This window comes from Thermobia domestica, chromosome 1 (assembly GCF_964235325.1).
Source record: "Thermobia domestica chromosome 1, izTheDome1.hap1.1, whole genome shotgun sequence".
In the NCBI taxonomy this organism is placed as follows: Eukaryota; Metazoa; Arthropoda; class Insecta; order Zygentoma; family Lepismatidae; genus Thermobia; species Thermobia domestica.
Window position 1 is genome coordinate 16,466,051 of NC_137454.1, and position 19,087 is coordinate 16,485,137.

A 19,087-nucleotide genomic window follows, 5' to 3' on the forward strand; every position below is an offset into this window, starting at 1 on the left:
CAAACTCGAATCTTCATTTTAGACACAAAACTCTTTAACCCAAAAACTCTCTAAACAGGAAATCTACGAACACGAAGTTATGCCTAAGAGACTTATTTAAACTTTAGGAAGAGGGGAGAATAGAATTTATTTTCGAAGGATTTCAGTTCAATCTTCTGCAATGCTTTTGTGTATGGAAGTGGTCTCTCTCTCCGCCTCTTATATACATACATCCACATTCACAATATTATATATATATATAATATTCTGAATGTGTATGTATGTATGTTGCATCACAATCCTAGAATGCCTGGAGTAATTTTAAACAAACTTGCTACTATATAATACTTACAGTCCAAAAAAGAGTACTGTTGGAGTAAGTTATTGGGAATTGGAGGGTATATCTATATATATCTATATCTATATATATATATATATATATATATATATATATATATATATATATATATATATATATATAAAGTAAAAGCGATCGATATGAGTGTCGAATCCATAGTTCTCGTGGCAGATAATAATTACAACTTTGATAGCGTTAAAGTCCAAATTCAACTCCCATCGTAAAGCTCCTTTGTCCATCGTATAGTGCACACGTTTCGGCGTGCGAGACCCAGGTTTGGCACCATTAGAGCTCATGTGGTTCAGATTCTACGTTAAATTATTAGGTCCACGTCTCATATAGCCTCACTGCAGAACGGGACGTTAATCTCAAGTCAATCGATTCAAACACCATCGTAATGCGGGCGATAAAGAATGATCAAGTGTGTGAGATTAGTGTCTAATCCATAGTTTGGGTTCGTCAAGCTATTACAATCGCAATGGCATTTAATGCCACGTTTTGGCATGACCGACTATGTGACCTGCGTTTTGAATTTACAAGGGCAGCATCGAAGGCATTACTTACAGAACTCTTGATATTTTAATGTATGTGTAATTGTATATTCCAGCAAAACTGGAATGGGTGGAGCAACTTTTACCAAACAACATTACTTTCAATCTAAGAAAAAATATTGTGGAAGTCAGATACCCCAAGAGATGGAAGTTGGGAGGTGTGACATGTAAAAATAGTGTAAAACTACTGATTGTAGAATGTTACCCATGGTTTTCTGAGTTGTTGAGATAGTGTAGAATTCAATGGCGTTATATCCAAATTCATTGCCACCTTCACAGGATGAGGGGCTCTAAGATATGACAATAAAATGTCAAAACTTACTGAAATATTTGTCGAATTATTTGTTTTCGGGATCGCGAAAGCGTTTCTAATAGCTTTGGGATGTAGTTTGTACCCACTTCAAAATGGTCTTTTTAATCGTATCAATTTCTCAACTTAAGAAGAAATGACCATTTCAACTAGTATGAGTGTCAATCCACCTTGGCAATCGAGGAAAACAATTGTGTGGATGTATGCTCCGTCCTTTAGATGAAATAAAGCATGTTAAAATCAAGTGGAGTGGGTCAATGGGTCAGTTGTTAATTGGGTGAAATAGGTCAAGGTTTGTGAGTGGGTCAGTGGATCGTGGTTGAAAAGTACGTGACCTACTGCGAAACCACTCACCGTGACTCACAGTGACTCTCTGTCCCACTGACCCATTCTCCTCAGTGCCTTGTAGATAGCATTTGCTTAACATTGGTGAGTTTGTCTACTTTTTATTTTCAAGACCTCCATTTTTCTTTATTTTTTCATTTCGTTCTAATGAAAAAAGAAGTTCAGGCTCTTTTGGATTTTCATATTTGCAATTGTAACAATATTAATAGGCCTTACTACTTGGCTTTTGAGACGCAGGATGAGTTTTTAGAAAAGCTAACTACTGGAAAGAATTGCTTTCTTACAAATATAACCTCTTTAGTCAGTAAAGAGGATGGCGTGAATCATGGGTCAAAGTTAATTATGTATTTTAGTGGTCCCGAGTTGGTCACAACGGTTCAGAGTTAATAGTTGGTTATGGGTCAGAGGGTTACGGTGGGTGGTGGGTCAAAGTAAGTCAGTGGATCATTTGGGTGGGGTGTGATGGTGGGTCACGGTGAGTCGTGGATCAACTTTTCATTGATCCACACAATCTCTTGTTAAAATTGTACTAAAGAGAAGAGGCACCAAAGGTGGACGTTGGCGATTATGCGCAAATTTTACACATAAATAGTACCCCACCAGAAAGCACTAAAACAAAGGGTTCACAATACCACCTTTTAGAACTAGAGATTTAAGTTTTGTTTGATTTGCTGAATTAAGACTTCAATGATTTATCCTTCAACAAGCGAGCTTTTTATCATCCGTACCGTGGCGAAGTCAGAAGAACACGTGCTTAGTAACCGTAATGTGATGGTTCGCGCCCACCCCGGGGTGTATTGGTCGTTTTGACTCATTGTATATGATACTCCCTTCGACACTCGCTATTAGATGTGCAAGGGGATCTTACTTCTAGTGAAAGTTGAACTCCAAGGTCATCAGAACTGCTCCCAACGAACTTGGGGACTTCGAAAGATATGGATTCGACACTAACATTGGTCGTTTTCAGTTCTACACGTCAGAATTTGATCACCCCTTCAAGGTGCTAAGTGGTCTTAACTTACATGGCATCTGAAGTGCCACTCTTGATCTAAGCAACCCCCAACACTAATGTCGGTCTCTTTTTCGACACTCATCTTTTTATAATTTCGTTGTCAGCCACTTTCATTCCCCCTAGGAGAGCAAACGGATATTGCCACGCTAGTACTGAATTTGGTCTTAATTGAAGTTAATATTTCTACCAATTAATTTTGCGACGAGTGCTGCATTTAGAAGCTCGTTGTCCCTACTCACTTTTGCTCTCGGCGCCCACAATAACTACATATTTCTCCGCTTCTTCATCCCTAACTTGAAAATACAACTCAATTCGAATACGTTTAATTACTGAATTTATTAGAGTTAAGAATTTATTAGAGTTAATACCACTCACTAGATACTACAGCTACAACTACGTAACAAAAAACAACAAATGGGAAACATGTTGTGAATTATTTTTAGATTCCTTATGCTATCATTAAACATAGATTAGTAAAAGAGGATTGTTCATGAAATAGTATATTTGCCCTTGATTTTTAACTTCTTCATACGAAAAATGTTAAAATATTATTTAATTTTTAAACTTTGCGCTCTTCAAATATAATGCCTCCTAAACACAGGCCTAGTTGAACTAATGGGAAATATGGCACTATTAGCGGCGCTGAAAACTTACGATTCGACGCTAATATCGGTTGATTTCGATATTTTTGCTTTGCTACCTAACCATCCTGGGTGCTAATGGGAGCCTATTGGACTTAAGCGGAATTGACAGTAAAACTACTTACCTAAGCAACCACGAAACTATGGATTCGATACTAATGTTGATCCATTTCTAGCAATTATATGTATCCCGATAGTACTCTTTTCCAGACTGTAAGAAATATGGTAAAAATTGCTGTAGACATATCAGAATCATGATAAACCACACACTTAAATCCACTTTTATATATATAAATACACATATAAACACAGAGTGAGCGAGCGAGAGAGAGAGCGTCTTAAGGCATCACCACTTTGTATTCAACATTCTCATATATAATACCGACATACTTCTAACACATACCTCAGTTGTTATATTTTAAACATAGCTACTTATATTCTCCAATGAATATATATATATATATATATATATATATATATATATATATATATATAACTGATGTATTTTAATGTAATTATTTTATATACAGTACTCTTTCAAGCATTGCAGAAAATATAATTACATAAAAAAGCATTGACCTATATGGGAATCGAACTCATAAGCTTACGATTTAGATCCAACGTCTTACCACTGAGTTAACACAAGCACTCTTCGTAACATTCTTCTAGCGATGTACGAGTACAACGGGCTCTCAAGACAATGACATTCGTATCCACTGCAAACGCTATTTTCGTTCTACTTTGAGTTTTATTTTAGTACTCAGGCGAGAATTCTGTTCTGTGTCTTAACTTAGAGCATTCACTTACATATGAAAAAATTCGTTTACGTATCTAAATGTACCATTACGTATGGACAGCTAAATGACAAACAAGCATGTGCTGACATTAATACAAGGTTTCGAAATATTGTATCATTAAGTATTACAATCAGTGTTGTTTTCTTTCTATTCTTGGTAACAAGTCTTAAAGTTTAAAGAAGAAAAACACATCTGCAAAACTTTTCTCAATTGCGAAGGTTTGCTTGAAGGTTCGAACCTGGTTTACTTTTTCCCGAAGATACCTGAAGTTGGATTTAAAAATTTTTTGCCTCAAAATAGCAATAGAGTGCGGTCAAGCTTTATGAGAAAAGGTGTACCTGGAAGAGTTAACACTGCATCCATGCACTTAGTTCAACAATTTTTGGCTATTATTGCTAGGATCAAATCTTTGAGGTTGACTGAGAATAATAACGCACGACGCGGTTAGAGTTAGTTTAATAGTAATAATTATACAACGAAGGACGGTCCTTCCGAGTACAGCAAGCTAAAATAACCGGCGCTTCTCGTGACAATAAACACAGAAACGGCACTAATAGTAACCAACGAACCCGAACTAATCCAGGAAATAATGATAACGAAAATGTACAGTTAAATAACGAGCAGGGCTGTCAAAAAATTTCGTAACAAAAAAGATAATAATTGGAAAAGTCATAATAATCGTAAGTTAGTACAATTTAGAGGAATCATTCGGAGTCGACAAACTGACCATGGAAAGTGGAGCAATCGAAGTAATGAAAAATCAAATCAGAATCGAATTCATGACCAGCCAGGTAAGAGTCGGGAAAACTAAATGTAAACAGATTTAAAGGGGGGACATTAGTCGAAATAGAAAATAGTGAAATCCCCAATAATGTATTTCGCGTTCGGAATATTACGTTTGAATCCAATTCGAACCTGGATCAGGATGCAAGAAGTGACACAGGAAATGATAAAATTGATGAAGCTGTTGTCAGAGCTTACGGCCGACAGTACTCTGCATATATTAATATTCGTGTGAACGGGATTGAAGTAAAAACATTGTGCGATACTGCAAAGAAACGTCCCTAGCTTCCTATGATCTTTGGAAATAAAGTTCAGAAAATATTTCATTCCCTAAGCTACAATTGGCTTAAGAAGTTCTGATCATAGACTATAGTAGAAAATTTAAGGGGAAATGTAGGGGTAGAAGAGTTTTACCTGTCGAGATGGACTCACTTGCATTCACATTAGAAGTTTTTTATTGTTGTTGCCCTTGACGAGAAATTGATAATGGGTTTGAATGCATTGGAGCAACTACAGAGTACTTTTAATCATAGTGAAAGTAATATCTCGTTAGAGTATGATAATATTAGAATAGTTGTTTCTCTCTTTTCCATTAAACCGTGACGATACCGATGACAAATCTGATGAATCAGCTCAGGAGGAAAATGTTGACACAGAGCAGCTATATGTCAGCAATATTACTTGTAAAGGTGAACTTATGTTCGTTAAACGACTTGCGTAAGCAGAGCAATTAAAGCCAGCTATTAATCGTGCCAGTACTTTAAATCGTATTCAACAAGAACAATTATTGGACTTATCGTTTCAGTAAAGAGAAGCTTTTAGAAACTGCTCCAGTAGATGCAAAGGGTTTCAATACGAAATGGAAATTGATACGACTGAGCCACTAGTTCGAAAACAATGTCCGATAGTTTACAAAATTTGAAATTAGTACAAAGTGAGATCAAAATGTTTTTGGAGCTAGGAGTTATTACTAGTAGCCAATCAATTCATGATAATCCTGTTCTTTGTTGTCCCCAAGAAGAGTAATAAGTCACGCTTATGTATTGATCTAAGATCAATCAATAATCATTCAGTGCTACAACAGATTAAACCTGAAATGATAGAATATTTATTAGCTAAATTGCAGGGTAAACCATTCACTACCGTATTAGATCTTCACTCATCCTATCATCAGTGTTCTTGCATCCTAAATCTCAACTACTACAACATTCAATTTTGAATGGCCATGTACCAATACCAGAGAGTTCAGTTTGGATACCGCAAGGGTAGACAGGATTTAAACGCGATGGTGGCTCATGTATTGGGTCAATTAAGATAGTAGGATCATTTGTTAATTTGATGACAATTTGGTCACAAATGACACGTTCGAAGAACATTTACAGCTGTTAAAACAAGTCCTTACCAAGTAAAGGGAGCATAACATTACGTTCAACATTGATAAATGCATCTTTTGCGCACCAGAAGTGCCTTTTTTGTGATATATTATCAGCCTAATAGGATGAAGAAAGGTGGAAAAAAGTATTAAGGCAGTTAAGGAATTGCCAGCCCTCACCAACTATGAATCAGTATCTACCACATAAGAGCCTTAGGTGGTTAAGTGAGGAAAAAATATAGAAGTAGGTTTTACATATATATTCGATAATCGTGATATTAGTTACATATTAAATCTTGAATATTCAAAAGAATTACTTGATTATCACAAAGACTATCCATTACCTCCTCAAAATATATGTTCACCTGGCTCAAAACAATCAAGGCTATTAATACATCATTACTTGGCTTAATATTAAAAAAATACATTGAATAATACAATTTGAACACGCAGATTTAAATACGCAAATGAAAAATAAAATAAGAAATCATGTCAGAAAGACTTCTATAAGATGGTGGATAAGAGTGTATTCAGAATAACAATGGGATATAATAGGAAAATATTTAAGCCTGTTCAATTACAATCTGTCCCAGCAAGAGTAAAAAAACTAGCCGCTCAACCAAATTTTAAAAACGTAATTATTTATACAGATAGTCTCTGTAATACTATCAAATAAAAACCGATATTAGTTGGAATGAGTATATTAGATCTGTTAAAGTATTTAATGTATGACATCCATTATAATAAGATGAATCCAAAATATAAGGATAAAATAAAAATATGCTATGTAGATACAAATAGCTATATTTATCATATTCAATCAAAAGGTTTATACAAAGTTATAGGTAACTATATTGATTTCTTCGATACAAGTTAATATGCAGGAAATAATAGATACACAATATAAGAAATAAACAAGAGGATAATTGTGAACGTGAAAGATGGAGTTAAGAATATAATTAGAGAAGAGATTGTTGATTTAATATTAGAAATGTACTCAAGCGCCACAAATCGATTTAACAGGTAACTACTTTAAAAGTACGGTAAAGGAAAAAGTAAAAAGAAGAGAAAGGTGTTGTAAATATAGATAAGTGTTGTATATAAGTTTTGTAAAAAAGAACACACATTTAATGAATATAAAGACTGCTTGTCAAACCAAAAAATATTATATGATGAACCTAATTAGAATTTATAAGTATGATGTATATAGTACTAAAATAAATGAGATAGCATTAAGTTTTGTAGATGGTGAAAGATGTATTTTAATGAATGGAATAAATATCGTGCCATGGGTTCATTATAAAAGAGAAGTAGATTTAGTTATATAAGTAAATCTACTTCTATCTTATAATGGCCCCATGGCACGGTATTTATTCCATATATATATATTAGATGTAAGTAGTTGCACCAGTAATCCACACGTGAATGATATCTCGTAGCGATGTTAAGTAATACACGTACTGTATAAATAAAGCTTCGAAAATGAGATTTGCAAGCTGTGACGTGAATACTTCGATAAGGTTTCGGCTTCTTCAATGAAACAAACGAAATCAAATGTTGGCTGGTAAAAGTTATTTTTAGTGACCCCGCGTAGCGTAGTCGCTAACACTCTCCCCTTCGATGCTAGCAGTCCCGGGCTCGATTCCCGGTGGGGGCACTCGGTCGAAAAAGTGTGTAACGCTTTTTCAGACCAGCAGCATTCTGAATGAATGTTTCCTAGGTTTTCCTCAATCACACCAGGAAAATGCCGGAGTCGTGCCTAACTTATAGGTCGCTGGCCGCTTCCTTCCTTCTCCAGTCCTTTGTTGCTTCCCTTTTCACGGATAGCGTGATCGCCCAGGAACGTCTTCCCTGAAACGAAACGTGCTAAGTGGCCATAAGATGCCGAGAGTCCAGAAATCTATGTTCAAAATCCTAAGTTATGTTTTCCTCTCAAAACACATTTTTATATGTTCATATTTGTTACTAGTAATTGCTTTCTTGCGTTTTTCATTGATTATCTTAAATTATTGACCATTGGTTTAGTGGAGGCTAAGTATGGTCCCGTATTTTTATACTTGTGTTTCTTTCGACAACGTGGATTATTCCTCCGAACAGAATGTTGTCTTGAAGGTTATGCTATGTTAACACGCAGATTGTCTTACGAATTAATTTTTCAATTTTGACACAATCTAGCTCCAATTTCGTCTTTTTTCTGTGAGAATGCAGTGGACAAGCCAATATTTACAAGGTTGGCTCGGTGGTCTGATGATGAATGCATCGGCGTCTCGAATAAAAGGGCGTGGGTTCGAGTCATGCCAGCAGCAAATTTTTCTTTCAAAATATATTTCTGTATGTTCACATATATTATTAATATTTGCTTTGTGCATTTTTCGTACTTATCTTAGATTATGTGACCATAGATTAGGATAGGATAGGTACTCAGGTTTGTTTATATATATTTACACTTTTCGTATCTTTCTTTCAAAGTAAATTTCTGTCTGTCCACATTTATTAATAATGTTTCTTTCAATTTTGGTGATAGCGGTAAATAGGTAAGTTTAGGTTCGCACAAAAGATAGAACAACGCCATAGCACATTTTTTACACTGTTATGTATTGTATTCCTTTGACACAGAAAATTACTGAGAATCTGTACTATCCAGCTAAACCTTTTATTCCTTGTCATTGCCGTGGCGTCAGTTTTCTGGACGTAAACACACTGTCAAATCACGTGTTCAGCCACTCATAATGTGTCAGCAGCTGTGTCAAAATGTCCTATCCATTTGTTATCCCTATAGTAAGTATGTGCGTTAAAATTTGTGTTGGTTTTACCTGAACACCGACAAATCTTTACACTACATTTCAAAGCGGGCATACTAGAACTGGTTCCGAATGAGACACAATATCACGGCTAATTTTTTGAACTGTATGTGGTATTTTATTGTCTCAGTGGTATGTTATTCATATTATGCATGAAACCAAACGCACGTTTTTAAACTTCTAAACTATTCTGTGCCTAAGTCACGGGAATTTCGCAAAACGGCTTTCTCCGTCTGTCAATAAGTATTAGAGCAAAAATTGTAAAAGAATATCCAGAAACGTTGTTATTTGCATTCGGTTCAGCGTACAAACAATAGGTTCTGTCTACCCTCCTAACTGTCTACTGAAACCTGAAATGGTAAAAATTAGGCATTTGTAATCTTACGTTTATCGCTGTTGAACGAAAATGGAGATATACAGATGTTCTTTGTAAACGATTCTGCGTCTTAAAACAAACTTCAGGACTATTCAATATATCCCTTTGGGCAGCCTATGGTACAATTTGTACCATACGGATTTTTCATGGTACATTGCGTTATAACTCTCCTATTTAAGCTTTTTCGTCCGGGATTTTTTTTTTTTTTTTTGTTTTCAAGTTCAGAGGCATTGTAGAAGACCTTGCGTATGGTTTCACACCTTCCTGCATCGAGACATAGGAGGTGATGACGTCAAATTTCTAAAATATATTTTTCATTTATTAAGCCTATGTTCATTATTTTTTGGCGGGCTTATTTTTGCACGTTGAAGATTGAAATTTTGCACAAACATTCAGTCCACTGAATAGTAGTTACCAGATTTTTTCAGATTTCTGCGTTAAAACTGGGGTAGATCCAGGGGGGCTAAAAGTTGAAAAAATGAGATATTTAGACCAAAAAATCCATTTGTTCGAGGTTTTCCCACCTCGAACATGATGGAGACACGTGAGTCATACCGTCTGAAAGGATGTTCTATTCTGAAGAGAATGATGGGCGAAACATGATCCTAGGGTAATTGGGGGTGTCTCAGGGAATTTTTACAAAAAATCCTTCTGTATACGGGAATATGGTACATTGTCTTTATATATATTTTGGCGGGCTTACTTTTGCACCTAGAAGATTGAGATTGTGCATAGTCATTCAGCTTACCTAGTAGTATTTATCAAATTTTTTTCAGATCTCTGCGTTAAAACAGGGGGGGTTCAGAGGGGCTAAAAGTTGAAAAAAGGGATATTTAGACCAAAAATCCCTTTGTTCGGGATTTTCCCACCTTAGATACATGACAGAGACACGTGAGTCAACCGTCTGAAAGGCAGTTCTATTCTGAAGAGAATGATTGGCAGATTATAGTCCTAGGGTAAGTAGAGATCTTTCAGGAAATTTTTTACCTGAGATCATGGTGTTTTGCGGTAATATCGGCATTGTGGGAATTCTTGATAAAATTTCTTCCGCCCTTAGTATTCAAGATAGAAACTTGCAATTCGGCACACACATTCAGTTTACCAAGTACTATTTATCAGATTTTTTTTAGATCTCTACGTTCACACAGGGCCGTTTCAGAGGGGGCCAAATTGTGAAAAAAATCCCTCCGAAATTTTTCCCTTTGACATCGTTTCTCCCTCTCCTGGTATACGGTATGAGCATGCAAGTCGTACCATTTGAAAGCCACCTCTATTCTGAAAAGAATGAGGTGTGAACCATGATACTAAAATAAATAGTGACGATGCAGTAGCTGCTTCACTGAAAGTCTAAAAAATACCCCAAAAAGCCGGGATCCCGAAAGGGATATTCTACCGAAACCAAAAGTACTTCAAATTTAATATTACATCCGGTTTCAAAACTGTTTTCCGCAGAGAATAAACGGCAAATGATTTCAAGATGCTGTTTCTGATAATTACTTCAGCATCCCAAGAACAGATTCCATTTCGTCCGTTAACCCTGTACTGAAACTGACGTTTGTTCAAATTAACCATTTAAGTTTCAACCTTTATTGACGTAGAATGAAACGGTAATGACTAACGGAAGTGATAGTTTGCAAACAATTCTTTGTCTATAGACAACATATCATGACTATCTACAACTCTGGCAAAACCGGCTGTTGTTCAAATTCACTATTACTGATTGTTTCAATTCCGGTTTCAACATTTATCGCTGTAAAACGAAAACAGTAACATATAAGGAGAAGCGGCTTGCTGCCAAGAATTCAGCGCCTCAAGACAATATACTGCTGCTATCAACAATACTCTCTTGATACCGCAATATTACAAATTTAGTTTAACTTCAGGTCTGAATATTAATTTCCGCAGAACAGAAAACGGTACAAAATATCAAAAAGGAGTTTTTGGCAATCGATGTAGCATAGATTCCATCTTCTGCATTGAAATTGTATCCAAACTAATAGTGATTAAAATTAGCCATTTTCGGTTTCAATTTTATCGACATGGAACGAAACCGGTAACAAATAGCTGTTGTTTTGGTAACGGCTCAGCTCTCAAAACAAGACAGAGTAACTATCTACAATTACTTTGCATATTAGAAAGTGGTTCAAACTTGGAATTATTATCACTTTCAATACTTACTATTATAAAGAAACACTGTAAAACATATTTAAATGTAATTGTAATTGATTTAATTTGCCAAGAATAGGTTACATGTCTTGCGTTAGCCCTCTGTTAAAATCGGAAATGGTTCAAATTATCCACTGTGATTTCAAAATTTATCATAGAACACAAACAGTAATAGATAGCGACAAATAGTATTTGTAATGGATGCAACTTTTCAATCACATATATATCATCATAATCCGCATCACTAGTCGAAACCGAAAGTAGTTGAATTTGTTCGTACATCTGATTTCATATTTTGATATAGAAAAACTGTAAAAGATAAGAAGAAGTTTTTGGTGATAAATTCAACGTCCCAAGGATAGGTCCCGTCTCCTATTCAAATTGAAAGTGCTTTAGATTAACGATTTCTTAAACAATTATCTCGAAAAAAGAAAAACAATAATAATAGCTAGTTATAGCTTTCTGATTTCGATTCAGCGTCCAAGGAACAGGTTCTATCTTTGAAGTTGTTACTCTATGGCAATCAGTTGTTACAGATTTACAGTTTCAAATTTGAATATTGAATTCGTATAAATTGAAAGTCCTGGTTTAACAGTGTGAAATGGTATTCACTTGTTAAACTTTAATATTTTTATTGATATCTTATGTAATACATGCCACCAAGTTGAAACTGTTAACTCATAGAGTAGGAAAGCCTGTAACACATATTTGGCAGAAGTTGTGTTAATTGTTAACCAAATAATGTTGCCTTCACTCTTTGTGCTTTAGTGCCACCAATTTAATCCTTTATCCTGATTTAAATAATTGTCCTAGTACCAAAGCAATGCTGTCATTAGTTTGTCGCTGAGACCATGATGTTTCTTTTGACCATGTCAGGTTCTTACCATTCCATTTACCTCGTGCATTTCAGTCGCTAACTTCCCATCACTTGTTCATAAATGCAAATATTTTCCCATTTTTTAACAATTTTAATTTGATCATTTTAGATCTCTTACTGTAAACAAAATTTTTCGGTAAGTAGTATCATAAAGACATTAAGTTCAAGAAGAACTAGAAGTAATACCTGGAAATATATGTATATATGCCGCAATCCCAGAGAAATCAAACAATTTGTTAAAAAACAATAACAATATTTTATTACAATTAACGTCTGTGGCTGCCTGATTTTTTGTTAGTAACTGAAAAAGAAAAATACATGGCCAGCTAAGGCAATATCTGAACTGTCGAGTCCAACCGAAAACGCTCGATAAAAATACGATTTATGTTTGTATTTGACAAGGCGAGCCTATGACTCTACGCGATGTGGTCTACTCACCAATTCTTTATATTTAATATATTCTCTGCTAATAAGCTAATTACTAAAATGAAATTCAATATAATTAGTACCTAGTATTTTAAAAAATATATATATATAAGCGTACACATACATATTATTTATGAGATTCCATAAACAGACTTTATGTAAACGCATCCAGTAACTTGTATATCAAACCAATTACGTTACCAGTCTCCATTCACAGTCACAAATAGCCCTAAATTATTCTTTCCAATTAAAAAACGCTTTCGATTATGTGCTATCGTTTATTCTGGGACTAATATTCAATAGTAATTAATGGTATTGAACCCAGGGCTCTTATCATTCAAATGAAAGACGTAACAAGTCACCTCTCGCCCATAATGTTTAACCATCAAATCATTCACTCAGTTATAAATTGTACCCGTTTTAAACAAGCCTTTTAGTGTATTAAAAGAACTAATAAAGACGAGCAGAAAGTAACTCTCCCACTCCGTAATAATCGCGTTTAAATAGAGCAAAGCATGAACGAACAAATGTTGGTGATTACTCCCAGATACCTTTTTTTTTTTTTATTTCTACACTTTTGTGTTATATATATAGATTTTTTAACAACCACAAAACCAGTAGTCTTGACTCTTAATTAAACGCAAATAGCATTTATAATGATAACTGTATTAGTGACTTCAAATTACTTTTCGTTTTTTTTATTTTTTTAAGCATGTTTCAACAAGAAATCTAAGTTACGAACGTCCATTTTGACTCAAAACTGATTCCGTACTTTACCTTAGTATTACCTGTTTTACACTGCAACGAACCATTCGTAGCAGCCGGGCAGCTAGGTGGCAGCTTACGTCATCGCGCGAAGCACGTACGAGTCCTTTAAGGGGCGTAGCTTCCTACGAACAAAGATACAACTGCCAACGTAACAGCTGCTGGTTCGGAACAAACAACTCTCATTAAGGAAAAAAACTATAGGTAGGTAGGTTTGAAACAATAACAGGATATTATGCAACAGGATCCTATGAAAGTGGGTGCTCGGAAACCAGGGTGGCTTGGTTTGAATCAGGATGATATACGGTAGAGAAGATTTATTTCTGAAGGTATAAACATTCGCATTCGGTGAATCACAGGCTGAATGAGTTTTGTATATTGCCGAATGTATACTAAAATAGAGCAATTAGAATACAATTTCTATTCTTCAGTTTTTAACATTTGCTGTTAAAATTATACAGTAAAAATCACTATCAAAACTTCAAATGGAGGTCAGGTCTGTTGCAAATATTTAAATCTTTTCGTCCTTCATTCGTATTTTCGCGAATGTAAGCATAATAAGTACTTTACCTGCTTGTAACCAGTGAAACATACACCTTATCTCGAAAATGCGACCTTTGCAACAGTATGTTCAGAAAACAACTGCTTAATTTCGACTCCTGTATTTCACAGATCATTCATTAAATAAAGCCGCAAGTAAGCTTATGAGTAATTTCCCCCGGTTCAGGATCTATGCAAGTTCTCAATCGTACTTGCTACTAAAATGAAATGTCGACAAGTTTCAGGATTTTAAAACGTAGAATGATTTTAACTTGTAACACTGTGTAAAATGTGTACTTTCTTCAGAATTCGTTGGTAAAGGCCGGAAAAGAAGATATTTCCTAAAGCTTTTATCCTTATATGCGTCACATCTAACCACGTAGATATACAGCAACAGGGTCAATAATCGTAATGTGGTTTAAAATTTAATATATTAAAGCATTCAGACGATAGTAAAACCACTAGTAGAGTTTGGTATACTGCTGGAAATGACGTACTTTGTGGAAAATATTAGAAGTTCTTATAACTTTTCCTCCTTTTTTCTTTGCCATTATAGGAACAGCTTTGGTAACTGTAATTACAAAAGTTTGTTGGAATTACTGATCTAGCACAAAACTTAATGATATAATACATAAACATCCTCAGTTACAGTGTACCCCGATTTTCACCTTTAATAATAAGATGCTCATACCATACTGTAACATATACACCTTGATACGTTCTTGAGTTAATTCTGATATCGTACATATAAATATAGATACAACTTGAAATAAATAAGGATGTCCTCTTGAGAGATATGGAAACCCTCGATAAATTTCTGTTCCGTACTTTTATAACATTTCATTTAATAGTATAACAACATCCACCAATTTATCATTAAATATAATATATGAATGTCTAGCAAAGCCTCACTTTTAGATACAAACTATTGGTGGTTGTAGTTCATATACAAGTATTTGCGTTTCTTGTGTGTTTCATATTAGTTGCCTCAATTTGCATTTCTAAATTTATTGAATTTTTTACAGAGACCGAAACCATGCTCTTCCCACAGAAGCGAATACGCCAAAACAGATGTTAATACATACAGGTAAACAAACTCACACATGCCAGGAATGTAAGAAGGGGTTTAAAACAAGATCCAAATTAGCAAGCCACATGTTAATACATACAGGTAAAAAGCCTTACACGTGCCAGGAATGTGAAAAGAGCTTTAGAAGAAAATTCGAATTGGCACCTCATATGTTAGTACATTTTGGTGAAAAATCACTCATCTGCGTAGAATGTGGAAGGGGATTTAAATTAAGATCAAATTTAGCAACACATATGTTAGTACATACGAGTATAAAACCTCACGTGTGCCAAGAATGCGGCAAGGGGTTTATTCGGAGTCCACATCTGGCAAGACACATTTTAATACATACAGGTCAGACACCTTACATATGCAACGAGTGTGGAAAGGGGTTTAGAGGAAAATCAAATCTGAAAATTCACATGTTAACCCATACAGGAAAAGTAACCCACATCTGCCACGAATGTGGAAAGGGATTTAGAGGTAAATCTGAATTGGATATCCATATGTTAATACACACAGGCCAAAGACCACACACGTGCCAGGAATGTGGTAATGGGTTTAGAAGAAGGTCACATTTAGCAGAGCACATGTTAATACATAGTGCTGAAAGACATCATAACTGCGAGGAATGTGGAAAAAAGTTTTTTCGAACTTCAGACTTAGCAAAACACACTTTAAAGCATAGAAGACCAAAGTTTTTCAACTGCAAGAAGTGCGGAAAGCGATTCTCACGAAGTACGAACTTTAAACTACATATGTTGGTACATACAGGTGAAAGAAGTCATAATTGTCAACAGTGTGGAAAGAGATTTATTCTAAGTTCAACTTTGGCTAAACACATGTTAATACATACGGGTAATTGCCCTTATACATGTCATGAATGTGGAAAGGGATTTACAGAAAAATCAAACTTGAGAAGACATGTTTTAATACATACTGATGAGAAACCTTAAATCTGTCAACAATGTGGGAAAGCATTTACTCATAAATCATACCTGGTAGCACACACGTTAATCCACACAGGAGAAAATTCGCATGCATGTCAACAGTGTAAAAGGGGATTTAGTCGAACTTCATACTTGGTAAAAAACATGTTAATACACACAAGCGAAAACGGTCATACGTGTTAAGTGTGAGCAAGAAGATTTGAAGGAAAGTCAAAATCAGTCACGCGTTAATACATGCAGATAAAAAAATATTACACGTACCAAGAATGTGGAAACCAGTTTAAAGAAAATCAAATTTTGCAAAAGAGGTCAATATATACAGCTAAAAGCATCACACATGCCAATCATGCCGAAAGGAATTCATTCCATCCCTATATTTGTAAAAGCATTAATACATACAGGTGATAAGACACATCTGCAAAGTATGCAAATAGCGATTTAGTCCAAGTGTTAAATTATTTGAAGTAAAACCTATTTAGTACATACAGACGTAAAAACTTGTAAGTGCTCAAGCGTGGAATCGGAATTCGATTAAAAAAACGCATTAGAAAGATGTTAGTACATACAAGTTAAAAACATCACAGGTGGCAAGAGTGTGGAAAGGTATTTAGTCAACTTTGGTAACGGCCATATTGATACATACATGTGAAGAAACTAATATATCTCAAGGATGTACAAAAAGGAGTTCATATTTCTCAAAATACATGTTAACATAGAGATGAAAAACTTCACAAATGTTGAGACTGTTTGCAGCAAATAAACATCTTTGTCTTCTCCAAACAGAATAATGTGGTTTTACATAAGCAGTAAAGATAAATGCATTCACGAAACCACTGCATCCGAAATGTCCCATAACGTCACGGTCCTCTTGGTCAGACCACAAGTTACACCAAATGTATTTACATTTCTTATCTAATAAAACCTAGGAATGTGTAATTCTAACTTTTGTAGACTTACCTTTAATCCCTAGGTACTATGAACCGTCTGTGAGACCGCTGGAGGGGTCACGCGTTCCCACAAACGTACTATAATAGTTACGTAAATATTTTACGATTTAGCAGTCCTTTGTTATATGCCAATTATTAGCAGGTTGTGTCTTACCGTGTCGCTCGTCAGACACCACACGTCAAATAATTAGCCAGAAACTGGAAAACCTGAAATAATAATATAACATGACTAAAGCCGAAGTGGATACTCTAGACTAAAAATGTACAAATTACACGACGTCATTGAAAAAGACGATGACTATCCACAATTTTCTTTATGCTGCGTAAGCTCGATGTTACGTATGGTGTCAATGCCTATGTTTTGCATCAAGGCTACGCTAAGTCCGCAGTAATGACAAGACTTGATTTCATGAAAATGTTGGGAAAAGGACTTCTTAGGCATCATATGGAACATTGTTTTAGTCATCGGGCATCTGCTACAACAACTGAGTTTTTCAATCAAGAGCGTACTGCAGATCGAAAGTGAGCTTTCCACCATCCCGCACGAATTTCGAGTTCGAAAACAGGAAATCGTGGCCTTCTGCCCACTGCGTCCTAAGCGGAAAGCCAGTTATTCATGTCAGCGGTGTGGGATGCAGATGTGGTTTCAGTGCAACAATAAAAAGTTCCAAGTGCCTACCCGAGAAAAGTGCATGAATTTAGAAAAGTTAGTACAGTGCTTCCTTTACCGGCAAAAATGCATTTTCTTCACTTCGCCATCACATTAGAACGAAAAATTAGTTTTATTCATTACCTTTTCACTAAACAAAAATATAACAATAGTTTCTTGTGCGTTGAAAAAAGCTACAATTCCGTGTTCTTTTCTCCATTTTGCTGTATTTTTTATTCTCAGTCCATCTATAAGAATAACATATTTTGGATTACTGTTATTTTGATTATATACAAACAGATAAATAAGTTGAATATTTCAACAAATAAATAAATTAAAATTTTAGAATAACAGTGAAAGCATTGTTGCAACTTTTGACTGATTTCTTTCTCATTGTTTTAAAAATATAAAACTTTTTTACATAGTGAAATTACTATGCTTATTTTTTCTATAAACAAGTAAAATATGTAGGATAGCATTTCGAAAACTATATAATTAAACTACTCTTCAGAAAATGTGAAACAACAATGCGCTCTGACAGCCCGCTCCATTGTAGTTATAAGATTATTTTCGTCCATAGTACTTAAGGATTAAAACAAATTCTATGCCCGCTTACCTTTTGGACATCTTCTCGAGTATCTCTGATGATACACCAGCAAAACATAGCAAACATGCTTTCAGCCTATTTGCGTTATAGAGCTTTTCAAATTTGGCAATGTCCTGATGAAACCGATATCCGTTTTCATCAGTTACAGCTCAAAGTTTGTGGGAAAAATCGAGATATAGTCGCAGAACGTGTTATCATAATAATCTCTTGCATCCCCTAAATTGGAAACTGCGCACTATATGACCAACAATAGCTTCGCATTTTTCAAAGATTTTAGTTTCGAAGACTTTGTAGATCAACAAATACTATTCCTTCAAATTTGTCTCCCTTAAGTTTGAGGATCTCCCCATAATGTGCGTAAATCAGTACCTCTATCTACTCCTTTAAAAAGAATCTTTACAAACCCAAGCTTGAAATGTAATGGTCACAAAATACATCTTTAAAGGTTGAAATCGGTTTACCAAACTTGTTGTTCGCACAAGGAATGAAAAGTTTTTTTTTTCTTTGTGACCAGTAGTTACTGTCGTAGAGGTTTCTTTTGTCACTATTCTGTAATCGAAATGATTAAATTACCTTGGATTTTAAAACGCGCTTTTGATTAATTGTACAAGATTCATTTGACACTTTTGGCGCCAAATTGATTTATTTGTTGCGACAGTACGGCGTAAATGTGTTGGTCTATGCTTTGAAGTATCATTCAGGCAGTTCTTGTCGAGTTGTTTGAATGTTTGGTTTGTGCTTGTACAAGTGAGTGTGTTTAGTATTA

The 19,087-nt window shown here is 35.1% G+C and overlaps 1 protein-coding gene across 2 annotated transcripts in view; it reads left to right on the top strand.

The window, feature by feature from the left end:
• Positions 1–18,910, top strand: part of LOC145683558 (uncharacterized) — a 40,117-nt gene extending 21,207 nt beyond the window's left edge. The window contains exon 3 of one of the 2 annotated variants that reach the window (XM_081754917.1): positions 15,125–15,309. In XM_081754917.1, coding sequence (XP_081611043.1) covers positions 15,125–15,177 — 53 coding nt within the window. In that variant the 3' untranslated portion in view covers positions 15,178–15,309. Of the gene's footprint in view, positions 1–15,124 lie in introns of both variants that reach the window. The other variant, XM_081754910.1, reaches the window with a different exon arrangement.
• Positions 18,911–19,087: the final 177 nt, after the last annotated feature.